Source organism: Ostrea edulis, chromosome 4 (assembly GCF_947568905.1).
Source record: "Ostrea edulis chromosome 4, xbOstEdul1.1, whole genome shotgun sequence".
NCBI classification, from domain to species: domain Eukaryota; kingdom Metazoa; phylum Mollusca; class Bivalvia; order Ostreida; family Ostreidae; genus Ostrea; species Ostrea edulis.
The window spans coordinates 81376825-81394484 of NC_079167.1; the positions used below are offsets into that span (position 1 = coordinate 81376825).

Consider the following 17660-nt stretch of genomic DNA (forward strand, 5'->3'; position numbering starts at 1 on the left):
CTGATTGATTTTATTGAATATCTATTGATCAGTTTATTGATTAAATAATTTTTCCCTTCCTAACATCTGTACTAGTACACACCAAAAAAATATACGGAACTAATGAAATGATTGGCTTATTGATTGTTTTAGAATTATGATTGCTTTCATTGTTTTATTATTGGTTTTGATTTTTCAAAATTGTTGAACATAAATGATATGGTTGTGTTGTTTTGTAAATATGCACATTGAAAACTCTCATTTTACTAATGATCCACTTCACCTATTGATAATGAATTTAAAAAACAAATTCACACTAGTTTAATGATGAATCATCACACCTCACACGCTGCAATGTAGTGCACCGCCTTAATCACTCTCATTGATAAGAACAATGAGTTTGATATCTAGGAATAAAAATACTATAATAAATCATACAGATTGAAACTACAACTTTTGACGAATTAAGGATGTTCATATCTGTTTTAACTATTTGAAATAAACATGTAACACTAGTACTGTAATCGGATATCAGATTATTTACAACATTAATTTAACACAGAGTTCTACAGCACCGGTCTTGACAAGAAATCAAGGTTGAGGTTAATCTATGATATACGGTTTGAAATTTCACACCGCTCTGTACAGAACGTTTATTTTCAATAATTATCAGAATGAAAAGATGATTTTGACGACAGTTTAAACACATTAAGAACAAAATTAAAGCTGCACTTTTGTGAATTTGTAGATGCATAAACTGTTTTTCTCCATTATGAGCATTACATGTTCAGTATCTGATATTTGCTTAGATGTAGCTGCTGCAGTGGTTAGATAGAGGTGCAAATAATATTTTTTTTAACTGCAGATATAAAACTTTGATATAAAATAAGAAAAGGGCCGGTGGACAGATTTAATGTAATGATTGTAATTAGTTCTGTTTTACTGTTGCTTTATCACAAAACCAGAAAAAAAATCACAATTTTGAAAATTCAGACAGACAATTTTGTATACCTTATTTAGTTTAGGCACAATCATAAGATGAGTTACTAATTAAAATATTTCTGTTGTATCAAACACACCCTATTTGCAAATGTTGGACTGCTCCATTGTTTCTGTACAATGGAATTTCCAACTTCAGCAAAAGTTTTCATCGCCATCCTTTAATATGGTGATAGATATTCCCTTTATCCTGACAGGGCAGGCCTTCAGAGCATGGGAACTTGTCACTTTTGTTATGAATATTGAAACTTAATTATGAAATCGAGAAAGAAATATTTATAATACATCATATCTGTTTTAATCTACATTGTTCATTCTACGTAAATTATAGACAAATGAACATCAAAATACAAATCTAAAATCCTTAGATCATTGGCTATTATCATTATGCTAGCAAACACTTCACTGTGTTTATTTTGATTTTTTAAAAATGTCATTTACCATGCATTGGAAATTAAACAAATAACACTAAATGCATGGTATCTGCACATTGAAAACATTAAGACCACATGCTCTGTTCTGAATGTGCGCTGCTCTTAAAATCGAATTCATTATAATAACAACACAATTGTAACACTTTCATAATTGATATCAAATTGAATTCTATTCATAATTGAATACAAAATATATCAATAAATCAATCATTTCATCAGTATACTTTTTGATGTACAAGTACATAAGTTAGGACGGGAAAAGCAAATGATTTTGTCAATAAACTAATCAACATATAATCAATAAAATCAATCAGATTTGTAGCATTTCATGTTTATTCTAATGTACATATATCACTTTATTTCTACAATTTTGAAAAACTAACACCAATAATAAATCAATGAAATTAATCATAATTCTGAAACAAAATCAATATGCCAATTGCTTCATTAGTTGTGCAATCTGTTTTGGTGTGTACTAGTACATACAAATATGAAGGGAAAAGAAAATGATTTATTCAATGCATTGATCAATAGGTAATCAATAAAATCAATCAGATTGGTGGTAGTTCATGATTATTTCAAAGTGTACATTTACAAAACAACAGAAACATATCATTTATATGCTATGATTTTGAAAAACTAAAACCAATAATAAATCAAATAAAATTTTGAATTAAAAAAGATTTTTTTTTTTTTTTTGGTTGAGGCCAAACATTTTTTAAGAGGCCAAATTTGAGCCCAGGCCAACTTTTGAGGCCAGGCCAAAATTTGGGATGGAGCATAATTAGAGGCCAATATTGGGGCCAGGCCAATTTTGAGGCCAGGTCAATGGGGCCAGGTCAGGTTTTATAGTATGCCCTTTATTGTGTGGAATAATGAAAGGAAATGAGGACAGGATGCTGTCAACATACACTGCTGATATCAAAATTGGATAGTTGGTTACAATTATAAATCTATCAACATTTTAAACTTTTACTTTAAAGTGTTCATTATAAAAATAATTCAAAAAATATCTTTGAAATGTGTTGATTCAACACAATCCCCCGTCCCCGACTTGTATATATATAATGAAAATGTATATTTTATACATATTTTATTCATTGACTCCACTCCAAGACTCCACGACTCCACTCCATAAATTACCCCAAGCCGCTGTCAGCCTAGTGACACATTCACTGAAACATGAGCATATTACACCAATTTTCATATCGCTTCTCTGGTTACCTGTGACATATCGAACGAAATACAAAATCCTGTTGTGTACTTTCAAGACTCTACATGGATTAGCTCCTGCATACATCCAGGAACTAGTTCAAGTCTACCATCCACAGCGAACACTTCGTTCTGCAGATTCGTTATACATGTACCCTCTTGATAATTAAGAATATGTTTATCAAAGGTTTTAAAAATTATTTTGATCGATTATATGCTCATGTTTATATTAGGATTCTCAAAACATTGATGAATTCTTATGGGCTGTTAACTTCGATCGGCTCATTGGCTGCTTGACAGTTGGTATTGTGCATTTTAATCAATGAATAAGAATATTTACACAGAACAGGGGAACACTTCGATATGTGTCCATGGATATAGATGCATACAGTATATCTATTCATTGACTAAAATTCCGATACTCCCTATATTGCATGTACTAAAATATATTGTAACGTGCTAATGTCCAAGAATAAGGCAGATGTTATATTTACAGTTTACTTACAAATATACACATATTTACACACAACATTTATGTTGAACAACTTCAAATAGTTGAAGTTCAATATACACATCAGTCCATCTGCTTACGGAGCAGAACTGACATCCATCTGTATTAAACGCCAATACAGAACTGACTCAAACTTGGGCATGCCCCTCAAACTTCAAGGTTCCCAGCCAAAATCATAAAGCACCGATAATGGCTAACCTTAATCAGGAATATAAACAATGAACCCTTATATTCCCATGAGAACATCGGCGACCACTAGTGTAGGACGCTGACAGACATATCCCGTTACCGATTGTGATAACAGTATAGAGCAATAAATGCTAAGCATGCATACAAGATAAACAAATAAACAGAACTAGTGAAACTTCAAAATTATGACAATATGTTGGAATGTAGGCTTAAATAAATATGTCTTTGAATACGTCAAAATACGGAATATTGAAGTAAAACTCAGATTGCGATCATTTAAAAAACTAGTAGGCTTGTTTTAAAGATCTCAAAAGGTTTTATTTTCTTGCATGTTAAAAGTCTATGTAAGATTTAATTATGCCGGTCTTTGGTGCATGATTCTTGGAATGAGAACCGAAAGCTGATTTTTAAAAAACAGGCAGGTTAAACCTATTCTTAAAAAATAGAATCGAAACTTGCTTGAAAGAAGTCATGATCACATATTTGCACAATACACTCGTTTCAATGTTTGATTCGTAACTAAGCATCGCTTCATTGACTTCAGTATACAACTATCATGATAATGTGTAAATGCAGACGTCTGTGTAACTAAGCATCGCTTCATTGACTTCAGTATACAACTATCATGATAATGTGTAAATGCAGACGTCTGTGGAAAATCAGTATAAGGTGGGTACTCTACATCTTATCTCTTTGTAATACGGCGTATTTCTATCAATATGTACATAAGCAGGATGACCACTGTTCCCAGACGTAGTACTTAACCGGGAAAAACCTGCATTGCCAGACATAGCAATTTTGCAACAACGTACGAAGAAAACGTTCCACTACCAGTATATATGTTTCACGCGTAAACTTGTGCCGGGACGGATGTGAAAACAAACAAACAACGGAGAGCTTTATAAAAACAATTCCCTTTCAATCGAAACAGTGGAGTTTGGATTTGGAAATCGTTCCTCTGTGTCTACGCTCTTTACGTGTCTAGTCAGATTCTGTTTTTGGAGTACTCACATTACAAACCTGTTTTCGGCGTTTGTACATAGGCAGGAAAACATGAGGTAGGAGATCAAACCTGCAATGATGTTTCATTTCGGCAAAAATGCTCCTTTGCGAGGTAAAAGCTGACTTTGTATTCTGTGAACCCCCTCCCCTTGAAAAATGGGACATAATGGTTTGCACCTTTCAGTCATTTGCTCAATATCTTAACCCTTTGTTTGATAGACTTCAACATTGTTACACTGGTTACTAAGTAGTAGGTGACCCCCATTGAGTTTGAGTTGAAAGGTCATTCCACTCTGGACATGGGAAGATATTGTGCGATCAATATCTTTAGAGCCATTTGCTTGGCACACATCAAACTGGCAACACTAGTTTCCCTTATTAAAGGGGCATAGACATGATTTTTATCGATTGAAATTGACAGGTTTTTGTTATAAAGATGAAGATCTTTTGTATGGATGTAGAATATTTTTACACAGGTTCTTTGTATTTACATAAAATCCGGCTTCCGAAATCGTGGGGGCCTCCGTGGCCGAGTGGTTAGAGCATCGCAATCAAAATCACACGGCCCTCTCACCTCTGTTGGCGCGGGTTCGAATCCCGCTCGTGCCAGTGAGAAAGTTTCCCAGTTTACTTTCGGAAGGTCGGTGGTCTCTTCCCAGGTACATTGTATCTGGGTTCTCTCTTCCACCAATAAAAACTGGGCGCCACCAGATAACTGAAAAATTGTTGAGTGTGACGGAAAACATCAATCAATCAATGCAAAATCGTGTTAGTCAACATACTTGTCATAGCTAGGAAATCACATGTGGAGGTGAAAACATCAATGTTTATAAAAAATATATGTGCCAAAGCATTCAACATTTCGACACACGTTGATGAAAAATATCAATTGAGAGAGCAAGCAGAAATAAGAGAGAACAGAAAATGTTCGTTTACAAAATCCGTCAACTGACAGTTGAGTCACATAAACTATAAACAGGGCTCGTGCCTTGTTTTAAAAATAGAAAGTTTAGATGTCTCAAATACATCTTTGCGTCATTTTTAGCTCACTTGAGCCAAAGGCTGTCGTCGGCGTAAACATTTCACATTTTCATCTTCTCCAGAATCACTGAGCCAATTTCAACCGAACTTGAAACAAAGCATTCTTGGGTGAAGGGGGTTCAAATGAAGGGCATGCCCTTCAATGTGGAGATAATCACAAAAATAGGGTGGGTCGTTTAAAAATCTTCTCAACCACTGAGCCAGAAGAGCTGAAATACACATGAAAGCTTCCTGACAAAGTGGAGATTCAAGGGTATGTTAGGGCGACAATATTGGATCAAACTTTGGACTAAGACCATGTGTAGCTATATCGGCCCTGTGGTGTGTTAAAAAAATAAGTAGAATGAATTGAAATAAAATTGTTATCATTTGATAATATCACTGTCATGATCGTGTGCAGGATTGGACAAAACAAGATGGCAGACGGCATTTCCAAACAAAGGTAGGCTCTTAAAACTCTTCATTTTACCGACTTATTAGACGACGAATTTATGTATTTACAACACTGCCTGGCCAGGGAGGCATCATTAAGTTGATTGGTTGTTGGAATTCTTACTCATGTACACGTACAACTCTAAATTCATTGATCGAAGTTGACGATGTTGCCTCGATAGAATTCGAAGCGGGCGAAGATGTTTCTAATCATGTTTTCATGCATTTTAAGAAAGATACTTTCGGTAAAATAGACCCTGCACATATCTTTTGATGAAAACTTGAACCAGTGTATGCGATTTGTCCCTTAAATTGCCTTGGTTAGATAGATATTTTGACTTGAACATTTGCTAATGTGCAGGATTGGACTGTGGTCGTTTCCACGATAAACGTGCCGGATTGGACCTCGATTTTGGTTCAGGATTGGACCCTTTCTTAAATACATGCATTTTTTTTCTTACAGATCCAGTCAGGAGCGGACTTCCTTAAGCTTAAAAGTTGCAAATGAATGAAGTGTGTTCTATTTTATGTCTCGTACTAAAACCATGGTTTTGACAAACCTAAAAGAGCACGTGGAGCAAGGAAGTATCAGTAAGCCGGAAGAGCCAGCTCGAAAATCTTTAAGTGTTTGAGAATTTCACCGCGCACATGAATCTAAAGTTCTGCCACACGTTAGAAGGAGCCTTGTTCTCGAAGATCAACGTGTTGAAAAGTCTTCATTTTGCAGAAGCAAATACATTTATATTGTATATACACATGTAAACCATGTTCGATTCCCAACGTTTGTGATATCTGCATGGAATTATTAAAACTGAGCATGGTTTGACGTATAATAATCTCTTCAGGCATGATGGTTTACATTTCACAAAGCTGTTCAATGACAATAAAGGCTATAAGATGTTGAGATGTTCATGTTTTCAATACTTAATCATCTGTCCATATGCACTTGTTCCTTTCATATGTATGCTTCTGCTGGAACCAGTTTTGACTGTTAAAGCGGGATTTATTATCTTTTGAAAAATTTCCCTATCATTTTAATTCTAATAATCTTGAGTGCATATGTCGTGCAAGATATCGAGGCCAACTCACTTACAAGGATAATTACTTACGGTAAAAGTGTTTGTTGGAATGTAGTAAATATCAGTATTTTTGTATTTAAAAACCTTTCGTTTCTTGTAATTACATTGAATTCAACCTTAGAGTGCATATAATGATGAAAGAAAATAAAAAGGATATTTTCTCAGAAATTCGCAATATCACTCCTGTAGCTGAAATATGAACCTAAATGAAAAGCAGTTTTGTCCATGATGTTTTTTCTTCTTCAATATTTGCTGCTCAGATGAGAGGTTACTCTTCAATACAAATTTTTCACTAGTTGTTATCAGTTCAATACAAACGCAATAACATTGAAATATATTTAATAACAAGTAAAAATTAAGAACACTTCTGGTTCAATGAAATAACAAATCAACATGTGTAAAATGCAATGTAAAAGATTAGTAGTATCTCTGTAAAACAAAGCATAATACCGTAAAAATAATCGTTTCATAATGTACATAAACGGATATATAAAACGGCTTCCATGGTATATGTATACACTTCGTGTATTCAGAAAACAATGTAATTTTTTTTACTTCATGTTTCTTTTATAATGTGCAAAAGCGTGTGTTGCACTGGTCACAAACGAAGACAATTTCTCTGATTGATGTTTCCTTTTTACATGCCTACGAAATTCAGAATTGGTCTTGAATTCCTCAACACCAATTTCGCACATTCGAAGTGTACCCATCTCATGGAATGAAGTTCTAGGGCTTGATACCTGAAACAAAGGAGAAAATCTATATAACAGAGTTTGGAATTAGGGAATATGTAAGCGGGTTAATTGAATTCAGGAAACGTCGAATTTATATTGTTACAGAGGATTATAAAATGATGATAATTTCTCACGTGTTTTATAGGTCAAAATGGCCTTATATATCCTGGATACGAACAGTCAACGTTACATCTGTCTTAAGCAAAGATTGATGATTCATGTATAGATCTGCTATATTGGTTCAATTTGAAGGAGATAGCGAATGAATATTTTTACAGTACTGCAATTGTCGTCGTTGGGAACTTAAACGACGATGTAATTTGATAACAGTAAAAAAAAATTCAAAATACACCATGGTCATGTTGGAAATGTCTGAGAATCTAATAAGCTACATTAATCAAACTAAAATATGATAAAGTGAAGTCGAGATTCGAAAATATAAAGGATTTTGAAAATAAAGATAAAAAAAAGGGTCCAATCCTGAACCAAAATCGAGGTCCAATCCGGCACGTTTATCGTGGAAACGACCACAGTCCAATCCTGCACATTAGCAAATGTTCAAGTCAAGATATCTATCTAACCAAGGCAATCTAAGGGACAAATCGCATACACTGGTTCAAGTTTTCATCAAAAGATATGTGCAGGGTCTATTTTACCGAAAGTATCTTTCTTAAAATGCATGAAAACATGATTAGAAACATCTTCGCCCGCTTCGAATTCTATCGAGGCAACATCGTCAACTTCGATCAATGAATTTAGAGTTGTACGTGTACATGAGTAAGAATTCCAACAACCAATCAACTTAATGATGCCTCCCTGGCCAGGCAGTGTTTTAAATTCATAAATTCGTCGTCTAATAAGTCGGTAAAATGAAGAGTTTTAAGAGCCTACCTTTGTTTGGAAATGCCGTCTGCCATCTTGTTTTGTCCAATCCTGCACACGATCATGACAGTGAATATAATCCTTATGTATGTACCGTCGCGACGTGCCAAGATTTCCCCGCCAAAACGTCAGCTTGTAGAATTCTATACAAGACAAAACCGGTATCGGTCTGGTTTTCTGCAGAAATCTCCGCTTTTATCAAATTTAGTCATATAATTCATATAAAACACGACCTTCGATCCAAAAAGTGACCGTAGCCTATCAAAATCTATCAATGCAAATAAATTTTACACGAGAGATTTTTCGGATCGAAAGGTGTGCTGTTGATGAATATCAACTTTGAACTAAATCGAGAGCAATCCGGATATATTTATTTTTGTAAGAGTTGTGGATATTTTATGAAATATTTTGCTTTGAAAACTTAAAACAAAGTACATATGTGGAGTCAATATCGTTTTCATGTAGAATACATCCCATATATGGTGTTTTTATTACAAGTTTGTGCAGAATTTGAAAACCTATAGAATTTTAATACGTAAACAAACGAATCTGCATCTGCTGTCCGACAAATCGGACCTTCAATGCTATAGAAAGTGTTTTATTTTACGCGACACCAATATAATTCTAAGATCAAAATGAAAAGAATTTATAGAACATGACATGATATAACTAAAAATATTATGGAAGTATATAACGTTTACTAGGCCTAAATCTATAGATGTATTGAGGATTTTGAGCGAGTGACGTCATAGACGTCGTGGTGTAGTGGTAGAGAGCCAGTCCTTCAAGCGGGAGATCTTTTAATTATAATGTTAAATACATTTTTGTTTGCGTTATTCAAAAATTCATTTCTTTCAAGACACTGAACATGAAATTGTGTACCTGAATGTAAATACATCAATACACAATCAGATCTCAAACACCAAGAAAATATGCAAGGATTAGAGATTAAATTTCTTTAAATTCATAGGAAAAAAACCCAAAATACTACATTTTCAGAGTTGATTTTATTGCAAAGTATGAACCAGTAAAAGATAATGGAAAGTAACATTTTTGTTCCAATGCATCTAATGTACAGAAGAAAAGTCAGAAAAAATGTGAATCCATAGCTATTTGTCGTTTCCGGAGCAAGAACTTTCTTGTTGAAACCACCACATGATATATTGTGTAGCAAGTGTAGACATGTGTATCACATCCAACAAAAATGTCGCAATCAATCTCGGCCACTTCCTGAGACAAAACCTCCAAAGACAATTTCAATAACCTCTCGATAGAACCAGGCCTGGGGTAATGGTAACTAAATGACAGCCAGTTGCAGTGTAATAGGGGTGTAATGGTCTAATGGACCATTTTTGAATAACAAGTAATGCTAATGTAATGGCATTACTTGTAGAAAATATACTGTACTGCACATTATATTCCATTACATTTACATTACTTCAAATAGTTGATGATATTTTGAAGATTAGTAAGATTAATTAATTATATTAGTGATTGACTGAAACATTGATGACAATCAAATGCAATTTTAATATAACTTAGATGTGTTTCCTAACATTGATGAATATTTTTTGTGCTTATGTTACTGTATAATTAAAAATCATAAATCATTATAAAGAAATATTTTTTCTGCCATTCTTTTAATCAGTATGTTCGTATGTTATGTAAATGTGTAATGTAATACACTCTCAAGTAATGTAATGTAATGCATTACCTTTCAAAATAGGAGTAATGGCAATAGTAATGTGAAATTTTCTAAGTAATGGTAATGTAATGGATTACATTGCTATGTAATTGACCCCAGACCTGGATAGAACACCTTCTCGTGCATAGCTGCAAGTGCCTTGGACCGAAACTTGTCGTTTCCCCCTTTGCAAGATTTTCAGCATTTCTTCGATCATTATTCTAACTGCAAGGTGTCCAATTCATGTGGTTCCAAGATGATGAATTCAAACCAGGTGTTTTGGACAGTTTGTTAACTTTTGACTCTACACTTGTCATCAGGTCTGCCATTCTTGAACTCATTAAAAAAATTAGACAAATTTTGACATTCACAATTCAACATGCGGATTTTCATTTGAACCATCAAATATTAATTCTTCCAATTAACAAATCCAAAAAACTTTGAAAACCCACAGCTATATTTCAAATGACATAAACACATAGAACCATGGTATCAGGATTTCTCTTGGAAGTTCCATGGGTTATTAAAGGTTAAACTTCAAAGTCGACATGTTTCTTCCAAGAAATAGTCTTGTTTGGATCCAGTTTTTCCAATTCTGACATATCTGCCTGATACTGCAGGTGTCCATTTGGTGCCCGTGTTGTGGGAATCTGTTTCCACATAGCTGTTGTATGGTCTGGTACCTTGCTATTGGCAGACACAACAAGGAAGCTATTCCTGCAGTGATGTTCAAGACTGATCCGCATATGTCACTGGTGCCACTATCATTGATGAATCTGATGGCAGTGATGATAGCGTTACTGAGGAGTAGGAATATGGATTCTTGTCATTCTGATTCATGTCACCCTTGCCATCAATTTTTGCTGTACATATTATATCATTCTGAAATTCAAATCACTCCAGTATCACATCATTATTAAAACTATATTATAAATGTTACGTATCATGATATTAATAAGGTTGTACTTTCATGCCCTCATGTATTTTCATTGATATAGAATTAAGAAAAATTACATTTATGTATTCGACGGGAGACATGTCTCCAACTAAACAATAGGACAGTTTAGCTACATGTACATTTCTGCATAAATAATTCTATACACAAACATTTCATTTGAATTTTACTCCCCCATGACCATCTAATAATTGTTGTAGCTAATGTTGAATATTATCTTACTTCACAATTCTCAGCAAATTCGCAAAATATTTTATCTTTCATTCTCTTTCTTGTGGTAGATGTATGGAAAAATCGAATATTAAATAATTACTACGTTTTTTAATTATCATTTTTCCAAGCGTTATTTGTTTAATTCATCTGCGAATTTCCTCTAACATCAGGTAATCATTTAATATGATCTCTAGTATTTATGGCTTGATTGCAGACTAACGTAACATATTTCGTGATGAAACAAACAACCATTAAGCGACGAAATATTAATAAAAATTATTGAATGTAAAAATCATTCCGACTTTTCTTAACACGTTTCCGCGTAAATGCTACCCAAAGACATATATCATTATGGAAATATACATTATATACAATTACGTCTCTTAGACCATACATGAAGTTTAGTGTCGTAAGAGAGACAAACGTCATATAAGACAATGCAAATAGACCCGAGAAGATCATGCACTCAGAATTGGAAATGGCATGATCGTGTTCTTTGAACAGCTGATTTTTATGATCAGCTGATACATATGTATATATACAATTTTAAATTTTCACAATATATTATCATAATAGATAAACAATAAATATATGTTGACAACAGTTACGTTAATAGATTTGTTGTGGGAATTCCAATGTTCAGCGCAATGCGTGAATATTATGAGTTTATGTCAACACACCACCCAGGTGCACCATACTATTCGTTCCATGCCACTTGTTTATTATTTTTAAAAAACAATTAGTACACCTATTTGGAGCATAATCATGTTATTCGCTCCGAGGTGCGAATTGGTTTGACATGTTTTATTTATATTACGTGTTAACTATTGACTTTTTATAACCATGCTATTTATTCCGTTTATTAAAGCAAAATTTAACGAATAAATGCTATATTTAAGTCCGTAGAGTACATGCTAATTCGCTCCGCGAAGCGAATAACATGACGATGCCCTATTTGGCTATACAGTTTAACGAGTAAAGGTGAAATATATTCATATTTCTCAAACTTACTTTGAAATGCGATGAACACATCCTCTGCAACTTCCACGAACTGCGCAAATAGCAATTACAGCCTGTGAAAATGGCCGAATGGATTGAAAAATATGGTGTGTCATTCAGGTTATAAGTAAAATATGGTGTGTCATTCAGGTTATAAGTAAAATATGGTGTGTCATTCAGGTTATAAGTAAAATATGGTGTGTCATTCAGGTTATAAGTAAAATAATCTTCTTGCGTATTGGGAGAGGGAATTTCTTTTATATATTAAGTCATTGCATATCGATTATTATGTTTTACAATACGTTAGGTACCACTTCTAATGATATATAGCGACGTTGTATGACGCAATCTTAAAAAGTAGCGCAAATTATAGGATTTATACACATATACTAGTAATATAAACCTAAAAATAGTGTTCTCTCACCAGCTCAACATATAAAAACCAGTACATCATAGGAAAAGAGAATGTTAGCGAATATTTTAACAAGAATTTTTTCACTTTGGACGTTAACCCGAATTTTGCTAAACATGGTCTTATATGAAAGCTTCCTGATGAAGTTGAGATTAAAATTTGTAGAAATCATTACCCCTGGGGTTAGGAAAAGGACTGAGAAGGGGATCAAAGTTTTACATGGAAATATATAGGGAACCAAGCTTAGACAAATCTTTTTAGATAAAAGTTGTTAATATGAAAGGCTATATCTGTGTACAAGGGCATATGTGTGGTCAATTCTATTAAATTGAGTTTGATATTAATGTATTTTTAGTCGTTACCTTTGAAAAGTTTTTTTTTTAACCAAGCTGCTTGTAAAATGATAGTTTTGCTCAAGCTTGTTTATATTACTAGTAACTGCTACTAAGGTGAGCGATGTGGTCCATGGGTCTCTTGTTTGAAATTTAGGTTTGTTGTTCTGTTTTACGTGTATCAAATACTATCATGAAAGGTGAAGATAACGAACAGTGATCAATCTCATAACTCCTATAAACAATACAAAGTAGATAGTTGGGCGAACACGGACCCCTGGGCACACCAGAGGTGGGATCATATCAATTAAATATATGAGCATTTTTTCCTCACCAAAACCACCTCAATGTTTCTTTAAGAGGTAGATATCTTCTTTTGATATCACAGGGTCAAAGGTCAAGATTCGATCTATTCTGGACATGTGAAGATAATAAAAATACAAATTCCAATTTTGAAAATACATCTTGGCACACTGGTTTTGACTACGGATAGCTCCGTTTACCTGATCAGGACATTAGGATCACGGCGGGTGTGACCGGTCGACAGGGGATGCTTACTCCTCCTAGGCACCTGATCCCACCTCTGGTGTGTCCAGGGGTCCGTGTTTGCCCAACTATCTATTTTGTATTGCTTGTAGGAGTTATGAGGTTGATCACTGTTCGTTATCTTCACCTTTCATGAGGAAATTAACTGTGACTTTATAAAATGTGTGCTGGTGTGCAGTGTTGCAGTTCATACCCTTATGTATTTTTGAAAATGAAATATATTTATTATATTTATATTCTACTAATAGTTCTGTAGGTATACGATATTCATCAAGATTCATACGTGCATTGTTCAAATCAGGAGCCCTTTGCGTTTAACCTTGGCTAATAGCTTTCAAAATGTAAGGGAACCACTGAAATAGTGAACTAAGCAACACCCCTGATGTGTTCTTCATGTTGTAGATGATCAACCATGTCGGACTCGGTGGCTGAAGCGAAGAAATCAACCCACAGCAAGGTAAAATAAACCATGGAGTTCGTATATACACAATTCAGAATACACACAGACATACTACAGAAAATTACACATTTTACAATGTTGTGTAAATCAAATGTGGATTCTAAAAAAAATTTAAAAAAACCAAACCAAACAAAACAAAAGCTTTTAGTAAATTTGAAATTATCAAACTTTTCTCAAATCAATAACATCAAAACGTATTACTTTTAAACACTTTACATGACCATTTCTCACTATAACTTTTTAAGATCAAAGACAATTACTATATCATCAAAAGTGGAAAAAGGAAATATGCTCATCTAGCGATCAGTCATTCAAGAAAGTATTTTGTACTCTGAAGTTGATATTAAAAAGATGATAGAGTTCCCTATTGACAGATATTGTGGTAGTCTTTGGTGATCAGGTCTTCTAACAGTCTGTTGGAAGGGTAAGGGTTAGTATGTTGGAATTCCCATGAGCACGAGCTGTGCTCCTTTGTTAGATGACCTGCCTTTATATTCTTGTGAGACAGCATTTGTTCAAAAGCTTCTACATTGGAGGAGAGAATCGCTTGCTGTTGCCTTCAACTCGACATTTAGATGTATCAAAGACGTTTTATCTATTAAGAATAATTATTTCCATTCATGTGTCGATTCGCTATATCCTAGGGCACTAGAAATAAAAGACACCAAAACGTCTTCCATATCTGCTTCATATTTGGATATTTTGTTGAACATAGAAGTTATCAGCAAATTGACAACTCAACTTTATGACAAACAGGATTACTTCAGATTCTTCATTGTCACCTTCCCATTCTTGCAACAATATTCTATTATCACCTGCATTGTGGTGTTTATGCCTCTCAACTGATTCAACACGTGCATGTTCTGCATATGATCGATTATTTAATCGAATCAAGCCACTGGGAAATAAGTCAATGCTACAAGGGTTCTAAAAGATTCATTTAATGTCAGTATTTTGCAAATTCTTTGGTTGTTATATTGATCTTTTTTTGCAATTACAACCTTTCGGTATGTCGAATTCTGTCTGACATGTTTCATACCAATCATTAGACCGTTGTTTACATACTGATTTTGACTACGGATTATTTCGTTTACCTTATCAATGTAGATGACTCACCGGTCAACCAGTGACTGTTTAACGGGATGCTTACTCCTCATAGACACCTGATCCCATCTCTTGTATGCCCGGGGGTCTGTGTTTGTCTGATCCCATCTCTTGTATGCCCGGGGGTCCGTGTTTGTCTGATCCCATATCTTGTATTCCCGGGGGTCCGTGTTTGCCTTACTGTTAATTAAATATTTTTATGGGATTTATGAAATTTGATTACTGTTTGTTATTTTCACTTTCCATACATTATAGTCCACATGTATACAATACACATCGACATTTGTCAAACAGATTCATAACGAGCATATTGTTAAGTCAGCACAAAAATTAAAGAATGAATCTCTATTTTACACGAACTGAAGACATATATAGATGACACGATGGTTGATCCCTTGTGTATCATTAGAAACGTGGAAGAAATTCAGTAATTGGTGTTGGATGGGGTTGGGTCACTAAGTGCAAATAGAATGAAGTTAAAAATTGATAGTCTACAAAATTCTTAAGAAAACATATATGATTGCGATAAGGAGGGTTCGTCTAGTTCATGACATGGAATTTTAGATTTGCATTTATACGAGGTAGCATTTTAAAATGTGTTTGAAAATGGTTTAGTTTTGATGTATTGGAAAGGAGTTAAAATGTTTGTGAATATATAGGTAAAGGAATAGGTATTGTGTAAGAAAGTTTTAGGTCACCAAAGTCACTCAGATGACCTATTGCTATTTCTCATCCGTGGTGCATTAAGAATTGAACATTTTTAATTTCTTGATAAGTACCCGTCTATTTGTTTTCATAGTTTGTGTGAAATATATTTGGGATAAGAGAGATATAAATCGTAATTTTCAGGACTCCTCTACTGTCAAGGGGGGGGGGGGGGAAACTGCCAGAAATATACCGATTTTTAAAAAACTTCTCTACGCCCACACATTTGTAAGAAACATTAAATGCATTATTTCGTATGCAGTGCATAAAGGCCTTTACCAATATTGTAAATTTCATGATCCCTTGGCTGGTTGGTTGATTGTTTGCTGTTTAACATCCCGCTAGATTTTTACTGCTACTCATATGGAGATGTACCCATTGCTGTTGAAGAGTTTCAAAATTTAGGCCTATATAATATATATATAAATTCTTTCATCATTACTGACACTTTTAGGGGCATTTGTGTTTTAAGAACACATCTTGTTCCATACTGCTGCTGAATTCTAATTCAACTTAGATATGCAGAACTGGAAAATCATTATACATTTCATAGAGGCTAGTAAATATTCAGGTGACCAATAAGGACTGAGGACCTCTTATTGGTGATTTTTGACTAATTTTGAATTATTTTGATGTAATTAAAGTGAGCAAAATGGAGTTGAAAGATTCTGCAAAACGTAAACAAAAGCAGTCATCAGTGGAATCACACAAACGATTAAAGAAGGAAGATTTGCCAGACACACCCGGGTCTTCAACTATTAAACACTTCACCGGGATAAAATCAGACTCTGCAGGTAAGTAAGTGAATATTGTCCTGCTGTCAGTGTCAAGTTCCAAAGATGTTGTTTATATTTGAGCGCCAAAGACTCGTGCACAGTTCTAATCAAATAAGTATTTCTAAGAATTGCATTTTACCTGTTAATATGTAATAACTTTTCAAAACTCAATCGACCAATTTCAAATTTTCTGTTCAAAGGTCCTATTAAATTTACAGGAATTCATAGTGTTGTTCCATTCAATAATCTTTAAATACTTATATCACCAGCTTTTGACCAGTGCATGTCATGGCTGAGGTTTATTTCTATTGTGACGCCACATACTATGGCACAGGATCTTTGTTCTGAAGTATTGATCTGTTATTTTCACATTCTTGCTCGGCGCTTGGTGAAAGAAGTCACTACCAATATCAAACATCTAAGGTTTGATACAGCTGCTAAAATATCACATCAATGATCAGGTGATCAGTGACTGAAATTGTGCAAGCCTAATTTCCTGGTATGGATCCAAACTGTATCACTTGAGACCTCCTAGTTATGGCGAGTGTCTAACAACTAGGTCACCATGAAAACGAGGTCGCTGCTCAACAGTATTGTTGCAAAGTATGGTACCCAGTGAAATAAGAAAGTGGTGACCAGATCCAGGACAGATTTGATAATAGATTGTATTAGTGTCGGTAAATTGAAATGTGTATCTCTTTTTATGTATTTCAGGAAGAACAAAACGGCGCATTCCTCAGGTGGAAAGCTCAGAGTCGAAAGTTTCACGAGTGGATGAATGTTGCGGGGCAGGTAAGTAGGAATATAAATACAGTACAACTTGGTTATAGTGAAGTCCTGGGGAACATCTGATTTACTTCATTATAACTGTGATTCATTATGTCCTCGTAATGAATTTCTGAAAACATTTCGTTAAATGAGTGGTTTCCATTTGCCTTCATGTTGGGACTAGGGGATATTATGCTCATTGAAATGGTGAA

The 17660-nt window shown here is 34.3% G+C and overlaps 1 protein-coding gene and 2 long non-coding RNA genes across 4 annotated transcripts in view; 1 reads left to right on the forward strand and 2 right to left on the reverse strand.

The window, feature by feature from the left end:
* Nucleotides 1–833: 833 nt before the first annotated feature.
* The window catches only part of LOC130046494 (sacsin-like), a 40964-nt gene continuing 24137 nt past the window's right edge, over nucleotides 834–17660 (forward strand). Inside the window, exons 1-4 of one of the 2 annotated variants that reach the window (XM_056163930.1) lie at nucleotides 834–4382; nucleotides 14038–14092; nucleotides 16549–16698; nucleotides 17395–17472. In XM_056163930.1, the coding sequence (XP_056019905.1) occupies nucleotides 16557–16698; nucleotides 17395–17472 (220 nt within the window). In that variant the 5' untranslated portion in view covers nucleotides 834–4382; nucleotides 14038–14092; nucleotides 16549–16556. The remainder of the gene's footprint in view (nucleotides 4383–14037; nucleotides 14093–16548; nucleotides 16699–17394; nucleotides 17473–17660) is intronic. The other variant, XM_056163929.1, reaches the window with a different exon arrangement.
* On the reverse strand, nucleotides 7201–8603 carry LOC130054386 (uncharacterized). Its single transcript, XR_008802699.1, has 2 exons — nucleotides 8504–8603; nucleotides 7201–7618 (listed from the first exon to the last, which is right to left on the reverse strand). It is a non-coding gene; the product is annotated as an uncharacterized LOC130054386 (long non-coding RNA).
* LOC125670908 (uncharacterized) lies at nucleotides 9483–12490 on the reverse strand. Its single transcript, XR_007368437.2, has 2 exons — nucleotides 12358–12490; nucleotides 9483–11060 (listed from the first exon to the last, which is right to left on the reverse strand). It is a non-coding gene; the product is annotated as an uncharacterized LOC125670908 (long non-coding RNA).